Here is a 21,691-nt window from a genome sequence, read left to right as displayed (position 1 = left end):
GGCTTAAACATCAATGCAGTACAGAAGGTGTGCAACATTTTCATAAGTGCTGTTAAACAAAACCCTGTCTGCCTCTTTAGTTGGCTAAAGAAAATGTCATGATGTGATTCGAAGTGCAGTTTCACCTACAATCCTGAGCAACATTTCTCCCTCACCACCAGAAACAGATTAACTGGTCTTTCAGCTCATTTGTTTTTCTTAAGAGCTTGCTGTGCACCAAACAGCTGCTAGCTTTACTGCATAACAGTGATTGAATTACAAAAATAATTTGTTGGCTCTGAAGTACTTTGGTACGTCCTGAGAACAGGACAGGTGGCACATAAACCCAAGTTTAATTTGTTCACTAAGTTTAGACTTTACTAACTTCTTTGACAATTCTTCTATACATACCTCAATCAGGCAGATTTTCACTCCCTGCTCCCTTTAAAATAACCATGAAATACAAAGCGCAGGTGTCAAAAGGGCACTGACGAGATCTGGTGAAATACCAGGCCCAGATTTTCACCAAGCTTGTACACAGTGAAGAAATATAAACACAAGCAAGAAAATAGAATACCTGTTTCTCTAGCGCATACTGTATTCTTGAAAATAGTTCTACACTACTTTGACAAATTTACCTGCTTGCAAATAATTCAACTGATCTTCGATTTTCAACCCAACATTGCTGCTGGCAATCAGGTTTAACTAACTTGATCAACACTAGGATTTCTCAGTATGAATTATTGGAGCACCATTGGTCAAGACGAACTGTTACACAAACCCACAATAATTATAATTGTATTATAATTCATCATGTGGAATGAAATTGAGATTAATTATCCAGCTTGTTCCCATCCTCAAACAAGACATATTTACTAACCTAATTTTTCCTTCCATTCTTTAAAATACTGCAGTGAAAGCATGTTTCCAACAATTTGACAAATATGACCTTTGGTATCGTGCCTTATCCTAGCCTTTGTTACCTCGAAACTTGACAATTACAACGCACTCCTGGCCGCCCTCCCACATTCTACTCTCCATAAACTTGAGGTAACCCAAAACCCAGCACAAGTAAGAACATGGGTCGCAAACTACCATTCATTTAATCACTAAAATAAAAGCAAAATACTGCGGATGCTGGAAATCTGAAATAAAAACAAGAAATGCTGGAACCACTCAGCAGGTCTGGCAGCATCTGTGGAAAGAGAAGCAGAGTTAACGTTTTGGGTCTTTCTTCGGAAGAAGGGTCACTGACCCGAAACGTTAATTCATTTAATCACCCCTGTGCTCACTGATCTATACTGGCTACCAGTGAAGCAACACCTTGATTTTAAAATTCTCATCCTTGTTTTCATGTCCCTCCATAGCCTCATTCCTTCCTATCCCTGTAATCTCATCTACCCCAACAACCTTCGGATGTCTGCACTGATCTAATTCTGGCCTCTTCAGCATTCCTGATTTTAATTGCCCCACAATTGGTGGCCATACTGCCTAGTCCCTAAGCTTGGGAATTTCTTCCCGAAAGCTCTCCACCTTTCTCCCTCTCTTGCCTCCTTTAAGACGTTCCTTAAAACCTATCTCTTTGACCAATTTTTAGCCATCTGCCCAAATGTCACCTTATGTAGCTTAGTGTCATAATGCTCATGAGTCGTTTTATTACGTTAAAGTTGCTGTATAAATGCCAACAACGGCTTCTATTTAGTGGAAATTTTGGGAGTTTAAATCATTTCCTTTCCAAAAGACAGGCTGAGATAGACAGATTTTTGGTGTCTCAGGGAATCAAAAAATATGGGGAGTGAGCAGGAAAGTGGAATTGAGGCAGATAAGCCATGATCGTATTGAATGGCAGAGCAGGCTCGAAGAGTCACATGATCTACTGCTGCTCCAATTTCTTATGTTCTTTGGTACACTGCACTTGGACGATAAATTCTGTTGCCAGTGTTTTCAAATCTACAGTTATATTGTACATCACAAATATTTTAAGTTTTGGATGTTATTTTGAAGACAGCTTTTCAATGAAGCCGTTACCACTTATTTCCTTGGTCACAAGTGGCAATCTGTTCAATAACAAAAGGATACCGTATTAGCAAATCAAATATCACAGTTCACTACACAGTAAGTTTCATCGGGTCTGTGAAATTAACCTGCTAGATTAGCATAGATTAATTTGCTGACCCTACAAAAGATGAATCATCATGTCTGATACAAAAAACAAGGGCTAAATCAGACTTGCTGCTAAGGTTCTCATTATACTTGTCTAACCTTTTCACACAGACATTCCAACAAATGAAAAATTATTGTTTCAGCATGCTGTCAGATACAGCGTTAAATCATTTAAGTCACTTAAGGTTAAGACTGTTGCATTTAATTTTTCACTCTCATCTTTTAACAAATTTCATTTGCATACATGAACTAATGGTGATCTCACATTATGTAAAATATGTTCCCTTAAATCAAATCCTGTCAACTTTTCCTTCTTAAAGGGAAGCAGTACCGTTCCAATGCACATGTGCCTGAACTACAAATCATTAAGAGCCTGAAGTCAAAACTCTCATCTTCCAAGCCTCTCATCTCAAGAAGCTTGTGATTTCTTCAGTTTAAATGTAAACAACGAGCTTTTAACTAAGTAAAGCGGATAGAACAAAGTTGATAAATTATGCTACTTCAATGTTGTCCTTTCTCCAAGTATTCTTCAGACACAGCATGTTAGCCCTAAAATAGTTTGACCTGACCTCGTATCAGCAGCAGGGAAGCAGATGCAGAGGTTTTTCTTATAGGCTGCGTCATTTACAGTCCTCATAAAATCATTTCAGAAAATATTTGGCATCTTGGATTTTTTACATACATATAAATATATACATAAAAATGAGGTAATCATTTAAATAGACCAGTTTATCACTAATTAAACTGCAATATATAATTTATCCTGAAGTATCTTCAACCAAAGTGTCATTTCATGTTTTGCCTTTTCAAACATGTTGTGTATTTCCAGCATGTTCATTTTGTTTCAGATTTCAAGCATTTGTAGTTAATCTATTTCCATATACCATTTATTCTTTGATTTCACATGGAATATTAATATTTTGTGCATGTAATAAAACAAATTAATAGCATTTTCCTTATTCTGTTGTCATGAAAAACCCTATATGCCAAATGAGAAATATTAATTTCATTGGTCGGAACCTTACATTAGACATTACATTACATCGCATAACAAGCCCAACGAGAGGGGATGCAATTCTAGAATGAGTCTTCAGTATTGAAGCTGGGCAAGTGGATGAAGTAGCAGTGGGTGACCATTTTGGAGAAAACGACCATAATACAGTTAGTTTTAGCATAATCATGGAAAAGTACAAAGATAAAACAGGAGTAAAAGTTCTAAAATAAAAGCAAAATACTGCGGATGCCGGAAATCTGAAACAAAAACAAGAAATGCTGGAATCACTCAGCAGGTCTGGCAGCATCTGTGAAACAGATGCTGCCAGACCTGCTGAGTGATTCCAGCATTTCTTGTTTTTGTGTAGTAAAAGTTCTAAATTGGGGGAAGGCAAATTTTACAAAACTGAGAGGTGATCTGACGTAAGTAGACTGGATACAGCTACTTGAAGGAAAATCAGTGGCAAACCAGTGGGAGGCATTCAAAAGCAAGATTCTACAGGCACAGTGTAGGCATGTCCGCACAAAGATAAAGGGCTGTACGACCAAATCTACAGCCCCCTGGTTATCTAGAAGCAGACAGGGTAAGTTAAAGTAGAAAAAGAAAGCTTATGACAATCACAAGAAACTTAATACTTTAGAAAGACTAGTATTGAAAGTGCAGGGGTGAAGTAAATAGGGCAATTAGAAAGGCAAAAATTATTGGCAGGTAAAATCAAGGAAAACCCAAAGATGTTTTATCAGTACATTCAAAGCAAGAGGATAACTAAGGAAAGGGTAGGGCCTACCAGAGATATACAAGGGAACTTTATGTGTGGATGCAGAAGATGTGGGCAGGGTTCTTAATGAGTTTTTTTGTCGCTGTCTTCACAAAGGAGAGGGTTGATGCAGACATTGTAGTAAAACAGGAGGAGTGTGAAATATTAGATACGATGAGTATAATGAGAGAGGAAGTACTTGAGGGTCCGACATCCTTGAAAGTGGACAAATCGCCAGGGCCGGATGGATTGCATCCCAGGTTGTTAAAGGAAGCCAGGGAGGAAATAGCGGATGTTCTGAGGATCATAGCGTCACAGAGTCATAGACAGATAAAGCACTGAAACAGGCCCTTCAGCCCACCGAGTCTGTGCCGACCAACAACCACCCATTTATACTAATCCTACATTAACCCCATATTCCCTACCATAGCCCCACCTTCCCTCAATTCTCCTACCTACACACTAGGGGTAATTTACAATGACCAATTTACCGAGCAACCTGCAAGTCTTTGGCTGTGGGAGGAAACCAGAGCACCCGCCTGAAACCCACGCGGTCACAGGGAGAACTTGTAAACTCCGCACAGGCAGTGCCCAGAACTGAACCCAGGTCGCTGGAGCTGTGAGGCTGCGGTGCTAACCACTGTGCCACCCCCATCTATAAATCCTCACTGGATACGGGCGAGGTGCCAGGAGCACTGTGAACGTTGAACCATTGTTTAAAAAGGGTGCGAGGGATAGGCCAAATAATTATAGGCCTGTCAGTCTGACCTCGGTGGTGGGTAAATTATTAGAATCAACTCTGAGGGACAGGATAAACTGCCACTTAGAAAGGCACAGGTTAATCAGGGATAGTCAGCATTGATTTGTTAGGGTAAGATCATGTCTTACTAACTTGATTGAGATTTTTGAGGAAGTGACAAGGAGGATCGATGAAAGTGTAGTCAATGTGGTCTACATGGATTTTAGTAAGGCATTTGATCAGGTCCTGCATGGCAGACATGTCAGAAAAATGAAAGCCCATGGGATACAGGGGAATGTCGCAGGTTGGATCCAAAATTGGCTCAGGGACAGGAAACAAAGGGTAGTATTTGACGGATGTTTTTGCGAATGGAAAACGGTTTCCAGTGGCGTTCCACAGGGCTTAGTGTTGGGATCCTTGCTGTTTGTGGCAATATATTAATGATTTGGACTTAAATATGGGAGGCATGATCGGGAAATTTGCTGATGATACAAAAGTTGGTTGTGTAGTTGATAGTGAAGAGGATAGTCGTAGACTCCAGAATGATAGCAATGGTTTGGTTTAGCGGGCAGAAAAGTGGCAAATGGAATTCAATCCAGAGAAGTATGAGGTAATGCATTTGGGGAGGCAAACAAAGCAAGGGAATAACACAATAAACGGGAAGATATTGAGAGGGATGGAAGAAGTAACACCTTGGAATGCATGTCCATAGGTCCCTGAAGATGGCAGGACAGGTAGATGAATGGTGAAGAAGGCACATGGAATGCTTTCCTTTATTGGCCAAGGTATAGAATGTAAAAGCTATATAAAACACTGGTTAGGCCACAGCTGGAGTATTGCGTACAATTCTGGTCATATTACAGGAAGAACATAATTGCTCTGGAGAGAGTACAGATGGGATGTACGAGAATGTTGCCAGGGCTTGAAAGTTGCAGCTATGAGAAAAGATTGGATAGGCTGGGTTTGTTCTCCTTGGAACAGAGAAGGCTGAGGAGCGATCTGATTGAAATGTACAAAATTTTGAGGGGCCTGGATAGAGTGGAAGTGAAGGGTCTATTCACCTTAGCAGAGAGGACCGTGATGAGGGGGCATAGATTTAAAGTGATAGGTAGAAAGACTAGAGGGGAGATGAGAAACAACTTTTTTACCCAGAGGGTGGTGATGACCTGGAACTCACTGCCTGAAAGGGTAGTTGAGGCAGAGACCCTCAACTCATTCAAAAGCAGTCTGGATATGCAACTCAAATGCTGTAAGCTGCAGGGCTACGGACCAAATGCTGGAAGGTGGGATTAGAATAGATGGATCGTTTTTAGGCTGGCATAGACACGACGGGCTACCTGGCTTCTTTCTGTGCTTTAAACGTTCTATGATTCTATGAACTCTGATTGGTAGAGGTGTTGCCATGGAGAATGCACCAGTCTACGGTGATTGACAGTTAACTGCCAAGCTTTGTTTGAAATTTAAACCAGGCAGCTGGACTCTAATTGGTCAAGGAATTGCCTTAAGAATGAACCAGTGAATGGAGACCTTCTCTCCAAGGTCTGCAACCTCATAGTTCCCCAACCCTGTACAGCCTGCTTCTACCTCCTTCCCAAAATCCACAAACAAGACTGCTGTGGTAGACCCACTATTTCAGCCTATTCCTGCCCCATGAATCGATTTCTTCCTATCTCAACTCTAATTTGATGCCCCTTGTCCAGTCTTTTTCCACCTACATCCGTACTCTTCCAATGCCCTCTGCCACTTCAACAGACAGCCCTCACCATCTCTTATTCACCATGGACAACCAATTCCTCTACACCTCCATCCCCCACAAGGATATTTGAGAGCTCCCTGCTTCTTCATAGAACGGAGGACCAAACAGTCCCCACCCACCACCCTCTGCCTGGCTGAACGTGTTTTTTTTTTATTCATTTATGGTTTGTGGGAGTCGCAGGCCAGGCCTGCATTTATTATCCATCCCTAATTGCCCTTGAGCCGAGTGGCTTGCTAGGCCATTTCGAGGGCATGTAAGAGTCAACCACATTGCTGTGGATCTGGAGTCACATGTAGGCTAGACCAGGTAAGGACAGCAGATTTCCTTCCCTAAAGGACATTAGTGAACCAGATGGGTTTTTACAACAATCAACAATGGTTTCATGGCCATCATTAGACTAGTTTTTTTTTAAATTCCAGATTTATTAATTGAATTCAAATTCTACCTTCTGCTGTGGTGGGATTCGAACCCAGGTCCCCAGCGCAATACCAGTACGCCACCGCCTCCCCATATCTCACATTTATCAACTGCTCCTTCAACCCCACTCATTTCCTCCAAATAAAAGGTGTTGCTATGGGTACCCGCATGAGTCCTCGCAATGCCTCCCTTTTTGTGGGATATATGGGACAGCATTTGTTCTAGCCCTACCGCTTCTTCCGGTATATTGATGGCTGTATCGGTGCCACTTCCTGCTCTCATCGTGACCGTAGAAATTTCATTAACTTTGTTTCCATTTACCACTCTTCTCTCACCTTCATATGGTCCATTTCCGAGTCTTCCCATTCCCGTCCTCAATTTCTCTGTCTCCATTTTAAGGGATAGGTTATCGACCAATATTCACCATAAACCCAAGGACTCCCACAGCGACACTTCCTCACACTCCACTTCCGACAAGGACTCGATTCCATTTTCCCAGTTTCTCGGATACCACTGTAGCTTTTCAGATAATGCAAGCTTCCAGACTAACACTTCCACTTTGTCTTCCTTATTCCTCAACTGAGGATTCCCCACCACTGTGGTTGACAGGACCCTCAACCGTGTCTTATCTATTTCATGTACTTCTGCTCTTAGCCCCTTCCCCTCCACGTCAGAACCACAATAGGGTTCCCTTGTCCTCACCTTCCATCTCACCAGTCTCTATTCAATGGATCATCCTCCACCATTTCCACCACCTCCAGCATGATGCCACCACCAAACACATCTTACCCTCCCCTTTCAGCATTCCGAAAGGACCGTTCACTCTGCACATCCAAGTCCACTCCTCAGTCACCTCCAACACCTCTCCTCTTTCCTGTGGCACCTATCCATGCAAGCGCAGGAGATGCAACACCTGCCCTTTTACCTTCTCCCTTCCCACAGTCTTGGGCCCCAAACACTTCTTCCAAGCGAAACAGCAATTTACTTGTACTTCCTTCAATTTAATATACTGTATTCGCTGCTCGCAATGTGGTCCCCTCCTCATCGGGGAGACTAAATGCAGACTAGGTGACCACTTTGCGGAACAACTCCATTCAGTCCGCAAGCGTGACCCTGAGCTACCTGTCACCTGTCATTTTAATTCTCCACCTTGCACCCACTCTGACCTTTCTGTCCTTGGCCTGTTACAGTGTTCCAAAGAAGAGCAACACAAGCTCGAGGAACAGCATCTCATCTTTCGACTGGGCACTTTACAGCCTTCTGGACTCAATTGAGTTCAATAATTTTAGATCATAACTTGTACCCCCATTTTACTTTTCCTTTTCTCATTTTTTTGGTGGTTTGACATCGATCACTCAATTTAAAAAGGAATCAGTCAGATACAAACTCAATCGCAATGTACTACATTTATAGGGCATTTTTAGTACTTCTTAAGCAACAACTACTTGTATTTATAAAGTAATTTTAAAGCAATAATGTGTCCCAAGGAATTTCATAGAATCATAGAAAGTTTAAGGCACAGAAAGAGGCCAGTTGGCCCATCGTGTCCATGCCAGCCGAAAAACAATCCACCTATTCTAATTCCACCTTCCAGCATTTGGTCCAGAGCCCTACAACTCCTTTTTAATGAGTTGAGAGTCTCTGCCTCAACTACCCTTTCAGGCAGTGAGTTCCAGACCATCACCAACATCTGGGTGAAAAAGCTTTTCCTAATCTCTCCTCTAATTTTTCTACCAATCACTTGAAATCTATGACATCTAGTCACTGACTTCTCTGCTAAGGTGAATAGACCCTTCACCTCCACTACATCCAGGCCCTCAAAATTTTGTACATTTCAATCAGATCTCCCCTCAGCCTTCTCTGTTCCAAGGAGACTAACCCCAGCCTATCTAATCTCATCTCACAGCTGCATTTTTCCAGTCCTGGCAACATCCTCACAAATCTCCTCTGTACCCTCTCTAGTGCAATTACATCCTTTGTGTAATGAGGTGACCAGAACTGCACACGGTATTCAAGTTGTGGCCTAATTAATGAGTTATACAGTTCCAGCATAACCTCCCTGCTCTTGTTTTCTATACCTCAGCTAATAAAGGAAAGTATTACATATGCCTTCTTAACCACCTGATTGACCTGTCCTGCTACCTTCAGGGATCTGTGGACATTCACTCCAAGGTCCCTCACTTCCTCTACACGTCAGTATTTTCCCATTAATCGTGTATTCCTTTGCCTTGTTTGAACTCCCCAAATGCATCACCTCACACTTCTCCAAGTTGAGTTCAATTTGCCACTTCCTACAGCTATCCTCCACACGGCCAATCTTTGTGTCGTCTGCAAGCTTCTTGATGATGCCCCCTACATTTATGCCCAAATTGTTAATGTACACCACAAAAAGCAGGGGACCTAGTACTGAGCCCTGCGCAACACCACTGGAAACAGCCCTCCAATTGCTAAAACACCGGTCAACAGTTACCCTTTGTTTCCTGTCACTGAGCCAATTTTGTATCCACCTTGCTGCACTTCCCTAGATCCCATGGGATTTTATTTTTTTAACCAGTCTGCCATATGGGACCTTGTCAAAAGCCTTGCTAAAATCCTTGTAGACCACACCAACTGCACTACCCTCAGCTATCTGCCTTGTTACTTCTTCAAAAAATTCGATCAAGTTCATTAAACAAGATCTTCCCTTAACAAATGCATGCTGACTATCCTTGATTAACCTCTGCATTTCTAAGTCACAGTTTATCCTGTTTCTCAGAATCGATTCCAATAATTTGTCCACTACTGACAGCAGGATAAAACAAAATTTGACATCAAACCATATCAGGCAATATCAGCTTGATCAAAAGCTTGATCAAAGTGTTCGGTTTTAAGGAGCAACTTAAAGGAGGAGAAAGAGGTACAGACACAGAGAGGGAGAGGAAAAAAATTCCAGAGCTTAGGCCCGAGGCAGCTGAAGGCAAGGCCACCAATGGTGGACCAAATAAAATCAAAAGGCCAGATTTGGAGCAGTGCAGAGGTCTCAGAAGCTTGAAGGATGAAGGAGGTTACAGAGGTAGAGAGAGGCAAGGCCACAGAAGGATTTTTAAACAAGAATGAGAATTTTTAAACAAGAATGAGAATTTTTAAACAAGAATGAGAATTTTTAAATCGAGGCGTTTGCTGACCTGGAGCCTGTAGGTCAGCAAGCACAGGGGTAATGGGATGAATGGAACATGGTGCAAGTTAGAATATTGGAGTCAGAGTCTTGGAGGAGCTCAAATTTACAATTGGTGCAATGTAAATGTACTCAGCGGATGCTCTGGGGACACAGGTTCAAATCCCACCATAGCAGCTAGTGGAACTTAAATTTTAAATTCAATTAATAAATTTGGAATTAACAAGCTAGTCACAGTAATGGTCTGATAAGTGGAAAGTTATATTTGCGCAACAGAAGCACCAGGCAATGACCATCTGCAACAAGATAGGATCCAACCATCCCCCCGTGACATTCAATGCCAATACCATTGCTGAATCCCCCACTACCAACATTCTGGGGTTAATATTGACCAGAAACTGAACTGGACCAGCCATATAAATACTGTGGCTACAAAAGCAGGTCAGAGGCTGGGAATTCTGCAGCAAGTAACTCACTCCCTGACTCCCCAAAGCCTGTCCACCATTTACAAGGCACAAGTCAGGTGTGTAATGGAATACTCTCCACTTGCCTGGATGGGTGCGGCTCCAACAACACTCAAGAAGCTCGACACCATCCAGAACAAAGCAGCCTGTTTAATTGGGACCCCATTCACCATCTTCAACATTCACTCCCTCCACCACCGATGCACAGTGGCAGCAGTATGGACCCTTTGCAAGATGCATTGCAACAACTCACCAAGGTTCCTTCGACAGCACCTTCCAAGCCAGTGAAGTCTACCACCTAGAAGGACAAGGGTAGCAGATGCACGGGAACACCACCACCTGCAGATTCCTCTCCAAGCCACACACCATCTGACTTGGAACTACATCGCCACTCCTTCACTGTCACTGGGTCAATATCCTGGAACTCCCTTCCCAACAGCCCTGTGGGTGTACCTTCCCAACATGGACTGCAGCAGTTCAAGGCAGCGACTCGTCAAGGGCAATTAGGGATGGGCAATAAATGCTAGTCTAGCCAGCAATACCCACATCCCATAAAAGAATAAAAAAAAGTTTAGATAAATGTTTAGAGACTGTGATTTTCCTGTCCTCTCAAAACATTTAAAATTCAACAATTGGGAAAGAAACTTAGGCAAGTGTTCTTTTGAGGGCAGAGGAGCTCAGAATAAGGTCAGACAGTACAAATCAGATATCTGGGAATGAATCTTGTAATCAGGTGCCTAAACAGGGAATACCGCAATGTTTGGGGCACTATGGACATTGTCCTGCCATCCTGGCTCATAAATAAGACTTAAGGAAAGAACCCAGCCACTGGAAACTAAAATTCTTCCCATTCAATTACAAATAACTGTACATTCACTATCTTAACGAGTAGGGTAGCCTTAGCTAGACAAGCAGCAAGGAAGCTTACAAGGGCTGTGTGCTGGTAAGCAATCAATTTCCGTTTGGTTATAGCTCAGCAATATCCACTTATATACTTGGGAATTCTTCAGCCTTGGATGTTGCTAATCTGCACCTTTAATTTAGATAACTTGATGATTGGGGAGAGACTGGATGTACCCTATCGAGCAGACACACTCAACACATTGGCCAGGGGAACCATGAGCATGTTAGTGGCTTCTACACATGACAGACATCTACCTGACTAATACATAAAATAAATGCATCCTCAGATAGGGGTGGGTGAACAGTTTATTTTCTTCATCTTCTCCTCGTCTCCTCTGCTAATCCTTCAAAGTCCAATGACTGCTATGCTTTCACCACATAACTCAACAGCTGAGATTACAAACCTGGAGAATTCAGCCTGGATGCTTTCACTCTGTTGCACTGTGCATTGTTGCTCAAACAACAAGTGCCACTGTGTTGAAGAAAGTGGGAAACATTAACATTTGTATAAAAAAGGGCATTAATTTACTTCAGCAATTCTTTACCTAGCCTTTTGATAACAGAAAATTAAGATGCAGCATACGTATGCTCACATTAAGGCAACAGACACACAATCAGTCAATATAAAAAGGTTGAACAATTCAGATTATTTTGTGTTGCTCTTCACATTCCCAACAAATCACCAAGAGCCAGTGGTCAAATCTAGTACTTTCCCTACAGTTCGCTCAGACTGCACAGGTTTGCAACTATATTTTGAATTACCATGATGTTACATTACTTTGCATAGAATCATAGGATGATAGAATAGTTACGACACAGAATACGGCCACTTGGCCCGCCGTGTTAGTGCTGGCTCTCAGTAAGAGAAAATACAATTATAGAAAGAGAAATAAATGCCTGAATGCTGTTATATGAACAAATATTGTTAACTATCGGGAATCTCAGAATCCCTTTAGCATCCATTTATTAAACTGCATTATATACATTCCCTAGGCTATGTAGTCACATAATGCCCTACAAATCAAGAATTCCATTCAATGTCAGGCACTAAAAACTCTACATTGACAGTTCCTTTCGACTGGCATCCAGTTTTTGATAAATTTGGAAGCTGGAGAGTAAAGTTGCACAAATTTGGTACAGTTAGGTCAGTACATTATTCAGAAAACTAACCATTCTTGTGTTCCAAATATAGGCCATTCATAAAAAGAGTTTTGTTTTTTTAATTTTGATTTCTTGGAAAACTTGCAGGGAACTTTTTAGCAATTATGACTTTTCAAACATTAGTATAGGTTGCAGAGAAAAATATAGAAAGGAAATTACTTAGTGGAAATCTGGGAAATAAGTGACTGGCAGTCATCAGTATATTTGCGATATCCAGACTGTACCTTGGTTGCTGATCTGAATTATGACTCTGACTTCTAAATGGTTTCTCTACATTGAAATAAAAACCTAAGTACAGAACTGTTAAAAGCAGCTTAATACAAATTTTTGTTCATTTTTTTCCTTCTATTTCTGCAAAAATTCATTGTACCATTTTTAAAACTGAGTCAGAAATGAAGAGTGTTCATCCATATATCACTGATATATAGATAGATATCAGTCACTTTCATAGAGTCACAGAGCATAGAAACAAGCCCTTCGGCCCACCGCGTCCATGCCAACCATAACGTCTATCTATACTAATCCCAACTACCTGCATTAATTCCATATCCCTCTATGCCTTGCTCATTCAAGTACCTGTCCAGATGCCTCTTAAATGTCGTTACTGTTCCTGCCTCCACCACCTCCTCAGGCAGCTCATTCCAGATACCCACTATTCTTTGTGTGAAAAATTTACCCCTTTGATCCCCTTTAAAGCTCCTCCCTCTCACCTTAAATCTATGCCCTCTAGTTTTAGTCACCCCTACCATGGGAAACAGATTCTGGCTATCTACCCTATCTATGCCTCTCATAATTTTATACACCTCTATCATGTCCCCTCTCAGCCTCCTTCACTTCAGGGAAAACAAACCCAGCCTATCCAATCTCTCTTTATAACTCAAGCCCTCCAAACCAGGCAACATCCTTGTGAATCTTTTCTGCACCCTCTCTAGCTTAATCACATCTTTCCTGTAGTGTGGCGACCAGAACTGCACACAGTACTCCAAATGCGGCCGAACCAACATTATGTACAACTGTAACATGACGTCCCAACTCTTGTACTCAATGCCTCAGCCGATGAAAGCAAGCATGCCATACGCCTTCTTCACCACCCTGTCTACCTGTGTTGCCACTTTCAGGGAACTATGTACTTGCACCCCAAGGTCTCTCTGCTCAAGAACACTCTCCAGGGACCTGCCATTCACTGTATATGTCCTGCCCTGGTTTAACTTCCCAAAATGCATCACTTCATACTTGTCTGCGTTAAATTCCATTTGCCACTCTCTTGCCCACTTTCCCAGTTGATCTATATCCTGTTGTAACCTTAGACAACCTTCTTCACTGTCCACTATACCATCAATTTTGGTGTCATCTGCAAACTTACTAATCATGCCCCTTACATTCACATCCAAGCCAATAATATATATGACAAACAACAGAGGGCCCAGCACCGATCTCTGCGGCACACCACTGGCCTCCAATCTGAAAAACAACCCTCCACTACCACCCTCTGCCTCCTATCACCAAGCCAATTTTGTATCCAATTTGCTAGCTCACCCTGGATCCCATGTGTTCGAACCTTCTGGACCAGCCTACCATGCGGGACCTCGTCAAAGGCATTGCTAAAGTCCATGTAGACAACGTCCATCGCCCTGCCCTCATCAATCCTCTTGGTCACCTCCTCAAAAAACTCAATCAAATTCATGAGACATGATTTCCCACGCACAAAGCTATGCTGACTATCCCTAATCAGACCATGCCTTTCCAAATGCATATAAATCCTGTCTCTCAGAATCCCTTCCAATAACTTTCCCACCACTGATGTAAGGCTCACCAGCCTGTAGTTCCCTGGCTTATCCCTGCTGCCCTTCTTAAATAAAGGCACAACATTAGCTATTCTCCAGTCTTCCGGTACCTCACCCGTGGCTAACGATGATACAAAAATCTCTGCCAGGGCCCCAGCAATCTCCTGCCTTGCTTCCCATAGCATCCTAGGATACACCTGGTCAGGCCCTGGGGATTTATCCACCTTAATGCGCCTCCTCCTTTGTAATGTTGATATGCTCCAGGATATCGCTGTTCCCTCCCTTGAGCTCACTAGCTTCCATGACCTTCTCCATGGTCAATACGGACGAGACATATTCATTTAAGACCTCGCCCATTTCCCGTGGCTCCACACATAGATTGCCACACTGATCCTTAAGGGGACCTACTCTCTCCCTAGCTACCCTTTTACTCTTATTATAAAGAAGAATCCTAAAAGATTCTATAAGTATCTTAGCTGCCAGGGAAATCTCATGGTCCCTTTTCGCCCTCCTAATTTCCTTAAGTGTAGTCCTACATCCCCTATACTCCTCAAGGGACTCACTCGATCCCAGCTGCCTATACCTGACACATGCCTCCTTCTTTGTCCTGATCAGACCCTCAATACCCCTCGTCAACCAAGGTTCCCTAACCTTGCCAGCCTTGCCCTTCCAACTAACAGGAACATGCCAGCCCTGAACTCTTCCTATCTCACTTTTAAAAGCCTCCCACTTGCCAGATGTCCCTTTACCTGTAAACAGCCTCCCCCATTCAACGTTTGAGAGTTCCTGTCTGATACCATTGAAATTAGCCTTCCCCCAATTTAGGATTTCAACCTGAGGACCAGTCCTATCCTTTTCCACAACTATCTTGAAGCTAATAGTGTTATGGTCACTGATCCCAAAGTGCTCCCCAACTGACACATAACCACCTGCCCATCCTCATTTCCTAAGAGCAGGTCGAGTGTAGCTCCTTCTCTAGTAGGGCCATCCACATACTGCTTCAGAAAACTATCCTGGACACACTTAACAAATTCTTCCCCATCTGATCCCTTAGCACTAAGGCAGTCTCAGTCAATATTAGGTAAGTTAAAATCACCTACTATTACAACCCTATAATTCCTACACATATCTGTATCCATCTATAATCTATATTCATCTTATAAATTGTATTGAGATTGGCATACCTCCACAAATATGGCTCGACGACCAGGAATTCAGCAAAAGCTTAATTTTAAAAATCACTTATTCACTATGCAGGTCAAGGTGAAGAATTACGGCAGCAACGTTTGTCGACAAATAGGACTGTGAATGGCACACTGAATATATGATGCTGCGTCACCATTGAACTTTTACTGTTATATTCACTTCACAAAAGAACTCAACACCTTGCCAGCAAGGATCACGTTCAACAAATGAATTCAAGTTTTCTACTCACCATAACTCTAAACCGTCCTCCAGCAAGTAAACATGGGGAGGCTGGGAGACATCTGTACTCAGCTGAATAACTGGCAGCAAGAATGGGTAGAGATTTTTGCTGTCTGCTCCCAAACCCTAGAGATAAGTAAACAAATAATTCAATTTCATAGCTAGAAAAAATGTGAAGCATACACATATATATGCGCTTATACACACATCTTGCAAACCTACAAATAGAATGAGCTGAATTATATGAGCACTCCGGCGTCGGGGGTCGTGGCAGCGGGGCCTGGAAAATTCTGCCGGGAGAATCCCACCACGACCCCCAATGCCAAGAAGGCCCCGCTGCATTTTACCGGCGGTGGCTAGGCCTCGGTGCAGCCCCTTCATCTCCATATTGAAATCAATGCAAATAAATTCAAATAAACTTATCTGGTTCCGATTGCCGTCCCACGCCAATATTCCGGCCCCCGGCCAGAACTCCTGCGCCTTCGGATCTCCATACACAGATCCGAGGCGTGACACTGGTGGTAAGCGGGAGCGGGGGGGTAAAGAGAGGAGGAGTGAAATTCTCAGGGTGGGGGAAGGGGAGTGGTTAAACCTGTTTCAATTGGCTGAGGGGATGGTGGGAAGGGGTTGCAGGGCAAAGATTACGAAGTTTGAGGGTGAAAGGTCAGAACCGGCAAAAATAATTTTTCGAGGGGGAGGAAGGAGAAATAAATGTAGTGTTTGATCATTGCGGCGGTGTAGGAGGGGCTTTGAGGTTTAATTAACTGTTTTTATTGAATTAAAGGTGATGGTTCCTTTAAAATTTGAAATCATCTGTAAGAGATTGAAGGCCTTTAAAAATGGTGCCGTACCTGCACGGTGGCGCCAGACACTGTAGCCGGGGATGCAGCGGCCGCCCACTCTACGTCATTGGGGGCGGCCGCTCCGCCCCTCCATTTAAATGAGCCCCTGCGCAAAATATTGCAGGGGCTCGGCGACGGCCGCTTCGCGCAGATGGACCGGCGAGATCAGAGTGTGCCTCCTCAATTTGAGGCACGGTCAAAATTCAGCCCCTGTGTATGCTCCTCCCCCCTCCCCACAAAAAACTGCTCAAAAGTGACGGATGTTTAATATACACAGATACAGCTGGTGAAGATAACTTGAAAGATGAAAATAAAAGGAAGAGACAGAAATAAATGTCAGGCCAAGTTAAGGAAAAAGGGTCACATAAACGCAATCAGGAAGAAAACACAGTTTATAAGTATAAAAGGACTGTCAAAAATGAAGTAAAATGAACGACTGAAGAATTAAATTACCTGTGCAGCAATGTACACTGCATCTAAACAAAACTGGAGACAATAATCCAATGTGAAGTAACAGATGGAATAGGAATAAACAAAAGATAAACATAAAGAACAGGAGTAGCAACTAAATATTGCAGGTTATAACATAATCCAAAAGGATAGGAATGGAAGAACTGGCTGTCTTCATTCGAGATGACATAATGGCAGTAGTAAAAGGAACATAAATTATAAAGATAGCAACAAAATCCATTTGGATTGAAATAAAAGACATGGGATCAATCACGCTAATAAGGAAATAACAGACCACCTAATAGTCGAAAGGAGGGGGATGAAGCATTGCATAAGTAAATATGTGAAATGAATTTATAGATATAAAATAATAATCATTGGAGATTTTAAACACATCCAAATATACTGGCAAGAGGTAGTAAATGGGGTACATGGAATGAGTTTTACAATGTGTGCAAGACTTCTTGCGTACTCGTAATGTAAAATGTCCAATAAGAGGAGCACAGCTGGATACAGCAATGGGAAATGAACCAGAACACACAAAAAGAGAGATGTAAGGGTAGAAGAGCATTGAGGCAACTGCAATCACAACAAAGTAAGAGTCAAGATAAAGACTGAGGAGGAAATAAGACAAAGATCAAGTTATCAATCAGAAAAAGCTGAATTTTAGGGAATGAGAATGGAACTAAGGAAAAAAATTGGAAAAATCTACTGACAAACACAACAGTAGAAAAACATTTATAGTGGTGATCAATAGAGTCCCAGAGAAATTACCAGGTTAAATTATAAAGCAATATAAAAAGAATTATTATTCAACAGGCGCATAAACAGCAAAATAAATATTCGGATAGGGATAGGGCCACTAAGGGCAATGAACATACAGGTAATCACAATTAAATGGCAGAAATGTTAAATAATTACGAGGCCTCAACAATTTATAATGGCCAATTTACCTATCAACCTGCAAGTCTTTGGCATGTGGGAGGAAACCGGAGCACCCGGAGGAAACCCACGCAGACACAGGGAGAACGTGCAAACTCCACACAGGCAGTACCCAGAATTGAACCCGGGTCGCTGGAGCTGTGAGGCTGCGGTGCTAACCACTGCGCCACTGTGCCGCCCTAAAGACCCAGCGACAGTGAAGGAACAGCGAAATTGGGCGGCACAGTGGCGCAGTGGTTAGCACCGCAGCCTCACAGCTCCAGGGACCCGGGTTCGATTCTGGGTATTGCCTGTGCGGAGTTAGCAAGTTCTCCCTGTGAATGCTTGGGTTTTCGCCGGGTGCTCCTGTTTCCTCCCACAGCCAAAGACTTGCAGGTTGATAGGTAAATTGGTCATTGTAAATTGCCCCTAGTGTAGGTAGGTGGTAGGCATTATGGGATTACTGCAGGGTTAGTATAAATGGGTGGTTGTTGGTCGGCACAGACTGGGTGGGCCGAAAGGCCTGTTTCAGTGCTGTATCTCTAAATAAATAAATTGTTCCATGTCAGGATGGTGTGTGGCTTGGAGGGGAATTTGCAGATGGTAATGCTCCCATGCATCTGCTGCCCTTGTCCTTCTAGGTGGTAGGTGGATGGGGTGCAAATCAAGCAGGCTGCTTTGTCCCGGATGGTGCCGAGCTTCCCGAGTGTCGTTGAAGTCACACTCAGGCAAGTGGAAAGTATTCCATTACACACTTGACTTGTGCCTTGTAGATGGTGGACAGGCTTTGGAGAGTTAGGAAGTGAGTTACTTGCTGCAGAATTCCCAGCCTCTGACCTGCTTTTGTAGCCACAGTATTTGTATGGCTGGTCCAGTTCAGTTTCTGGTCAATAGCAACCCCCAGAATGTTGATGGTGGGGGATTCAGCGATGGTAATGGCACTGAATGTCAAGGGGAGATGGTTGGATCCTCTCTTGTTGCAGATGGTCATTGCCTGGTGCTTCTGTTGCACAAATATAACTTGCCACATCAGCCCAAGCCTGAATGTTATCCAGGCCTTGCTGCATATGGACATAGGCTGCTTCAGTATTGGAGGAGTTGCGAAACATGCTGAAGATTGTGCAAACATCAGTGAACATCCCGACCTTATGATGGAGGGAAGATCATTAATGAAGCAGCTGAAGATGATTGGGCCTAGGACACCACCCTGAGGAACTCCTGCAGTGATGTCCTAGGATTGAGATGACTGACCTCCAACAAACACAACCATCTTCCCTCGAGCTAGGTATGACTCCAACCAGAAGAGAGTTTCCCCCCTCCTCCCCCGATTCCCATTGACTCCAATTTTGCTGGGGCTCCTTGATGCCACAATTAAAGACATTTAAGGTAGAAAGGGGGGAGATAATTGAGAAACTAATCAAACTTGAGAGGATAAAAGCTCTGATCTGGATTGATAACATCCATGCATCCAGCCAGCAAGCAATTAGGAAGGCTAATGGTATGTTAGCCTTTATTGCAAGAGGATTTCAGTACAGGAGTAGTGAAGTCTTGCTTCAATTGTATAGAACCTTGGTTAGACCGTACTTGGAGTACTATGTGCAGTTTTGGTCCCTTTACCTTAGGAAGGATATTATTGCTATAGAGGGAGTGCAACGAAGATTCACCAGACTTGTTCCTGAGATGGCAGGACTGTCCTATGAAAAGAGATTGGGGAAAATGGGCCTGCATTCTCCAGAGTTTCAAAGAATGAGAGATGATCTAATTGAAACCTACAAAATACTTAAATGGATAGACAGGGTAGATGCAGCTAAGATGTTTACCTGGTTGGGGAGTCGAGATCTCGGGGACACTATTTTAAAATAGGGAGAAAGCCACTTAGGACAGAGATGAGGAGAAAATTCTTTACTCAGAGGGTTGTGAATCTTTGGAATTTTCTACTCCAGAGGACTGTGGAAGCTCAGTCATTGAGTATGTTTATAGCAGAGATTGACAGATTTCTAAATACAATTGACATAAGGGGATATGAGGATAGTGTGGGAAAAAGGCATTGAAGTGGATGATCAGCCGTGATCATATTGAATGGTGGGGGCAGGCTCGATGGGCTGAATGGCCTATTCCTGTTCCTATATTAAAAGCTAGGAAATATTTAGCAGAAGCGCTATGATATATGCATAAACATTCATTAGAAACCAGTATCATTCCAAAGAACTGTCATACAGCTAATAAACTCCTATATCGAGACAGAAAAAGTCAAGGGGACCAATTAGCTTAATGTTGGTGGTGGAAAGATAATGGAATCCTTACTCTTGGGATATTACAGAAAAACAACGAGAAATTGAAAAATAAATAATAATCAGCATGGTTTCCAAAAGGGAATATCATCCTTGACCAATCTTAATTTACTATTTGAAGTAACCAAGAAGGTAGACAAGGATAATGCAGTAGACGCAAATATTTTGATTTTCAAAAAAACCTTCAATAGGGTACCAGTTAAGAGACTCATGAATAAGGATAGTACTGTTCACCTATCACCCCTGTGCTCGCTGACGTGCATTGGCTCCTCGACAAACAATGCCTTGATTTTAAAATTCTCATCCTTGTTCCCAAAGCCCTCCCTGGCCTCGCCCCTCCCTATCACTCTAATTTCTTCCAGTCACACAATGCTCCAAGATATCGGTTCTCCTCTAATTCTGGCCTCTTAAGCATCCAAGACTTTAATTGCTCCATCATTGGTAGCGCAGCTGTGTCTTCAGCTGCCTAGGCCCCAAGCTCTGGAATTCTCTTCCTGAATTTCTGTCTCTCTACCTCACTTTCCTCCTTTAAGACACTCCTTAAAAGCAACCTCTTGGACCAAGCTTTCGATCATTTGACCCAATATCTCCTTATGCAGCTCACGTCATATTTTGTTCTATAATGCTTCTGTAAAGTGCCTTGGCACACTTTGTTAGGCTACAGCTGCTATATAAATGCAAGCTGCTCTTTTTGGAATGTGATGAGTCAGGGGACAAATAGCAGAAAGGATTGGCAACAAAACAGAAAACAGTCAGGGTTAAAGGTAGCTACTCAGACTGGCAAAAGGTCGGAAATGGTGTCCCACAAGGATCGGGGTTGGGTCAATTGCTGTTCACCATTTAGGTAAATGATTTGGACTCTGGAATCTGAAATAGAATTTCAAACCTTGTAGACGACACCAAATTGGGGGTTAATAGTTAATACAGGAGGACTGCAACAGAATACAGCAAGATGCTAGCAAACTTGCAGAGTGTGTAAGTGGCAAATGATTCAATAATTTATGATCCCGATGGAAGCCACCAACAAAAATCAAAAGGAAAACAAATCCACTAACTGACTTCAATTTAGGAAACCAAATAAACCAAATGTTCAAGATTTCACTTTTATAAATTCTACTTTAACATTCAAACCAAAGCCAACATAAATAAAACATGAACTAACAGTTAACTCCCAGTCTGAATATTTATAAATATATATCTTAAAGGTTACACTTTAATTAGCAGAAGCAGCAAAGATAGTCCTTATGGAACTTCAGAATAGACTTATCGGCAAGGTGGCACTGAACAGTTCCTCAGTACAACAAAATCAGAATCCTCCTCAGGTAGTTCAAGATCTGCCCTCCAGAATGCAAATATGGGAGTAATGAGATTCCGTCGATAGCAAGCAATGCAATTTTCCCTTTAAATGTTTGGTTGTGTTGCCCCTCGAATGACCATGGCCATACCCACCACCAACCTGATGGCATGGTATCACTGATAATTTTGCCAGTC

General features: G+C 42.6%; 1 protein-coding gene across 4 annotated transcripts in view; it reads right to left on the bottom strand.

Moving 5' to 3' along the window:
• Nucleotides 1–21,691, bottom strand: part of ipo11 (importin 11) — an 837,351-nt gene that overhangs the window by 478,901 nt on the left and 336,759 nt on the right. For all 4 annotated transcript variants that reach the window (XM_068034109.1, XM_068034083.1, XM_068034101.1 and 1 more), the window contains exon 21: nucleotides 15,707–15,822. In XM_068034109.1, the coding sequence (XP_067890210.1) occupies nucleotides 15,707–15,822 (116 nt within the window). The remainder of the gene's footprint in view (nucleotides 1–15,706; nucleotides 15,823–21,691) is intronic.

The sequence above is a fragment of the Heterodontus francisci genome, chromosome 1, assembly GCF_036365525.1.
Source record: "Heterodontus francisci isolate sHetFra1 chromosome 1, sHetFra1.hap1, whole genome shotgun sequence".
Lineage (NCBI taxonomy): Eukaryota > Metazoa > Chordata > Chondrichthyes > Heterodontiformes > Heterodontidae > Heterodontus > Heterodontus francisci.
The sequence above is the reverse complement of the archived record's forward strand: the minus strand, read 5'-3'. Positions and strand labels throughout refer to the sequence as shown.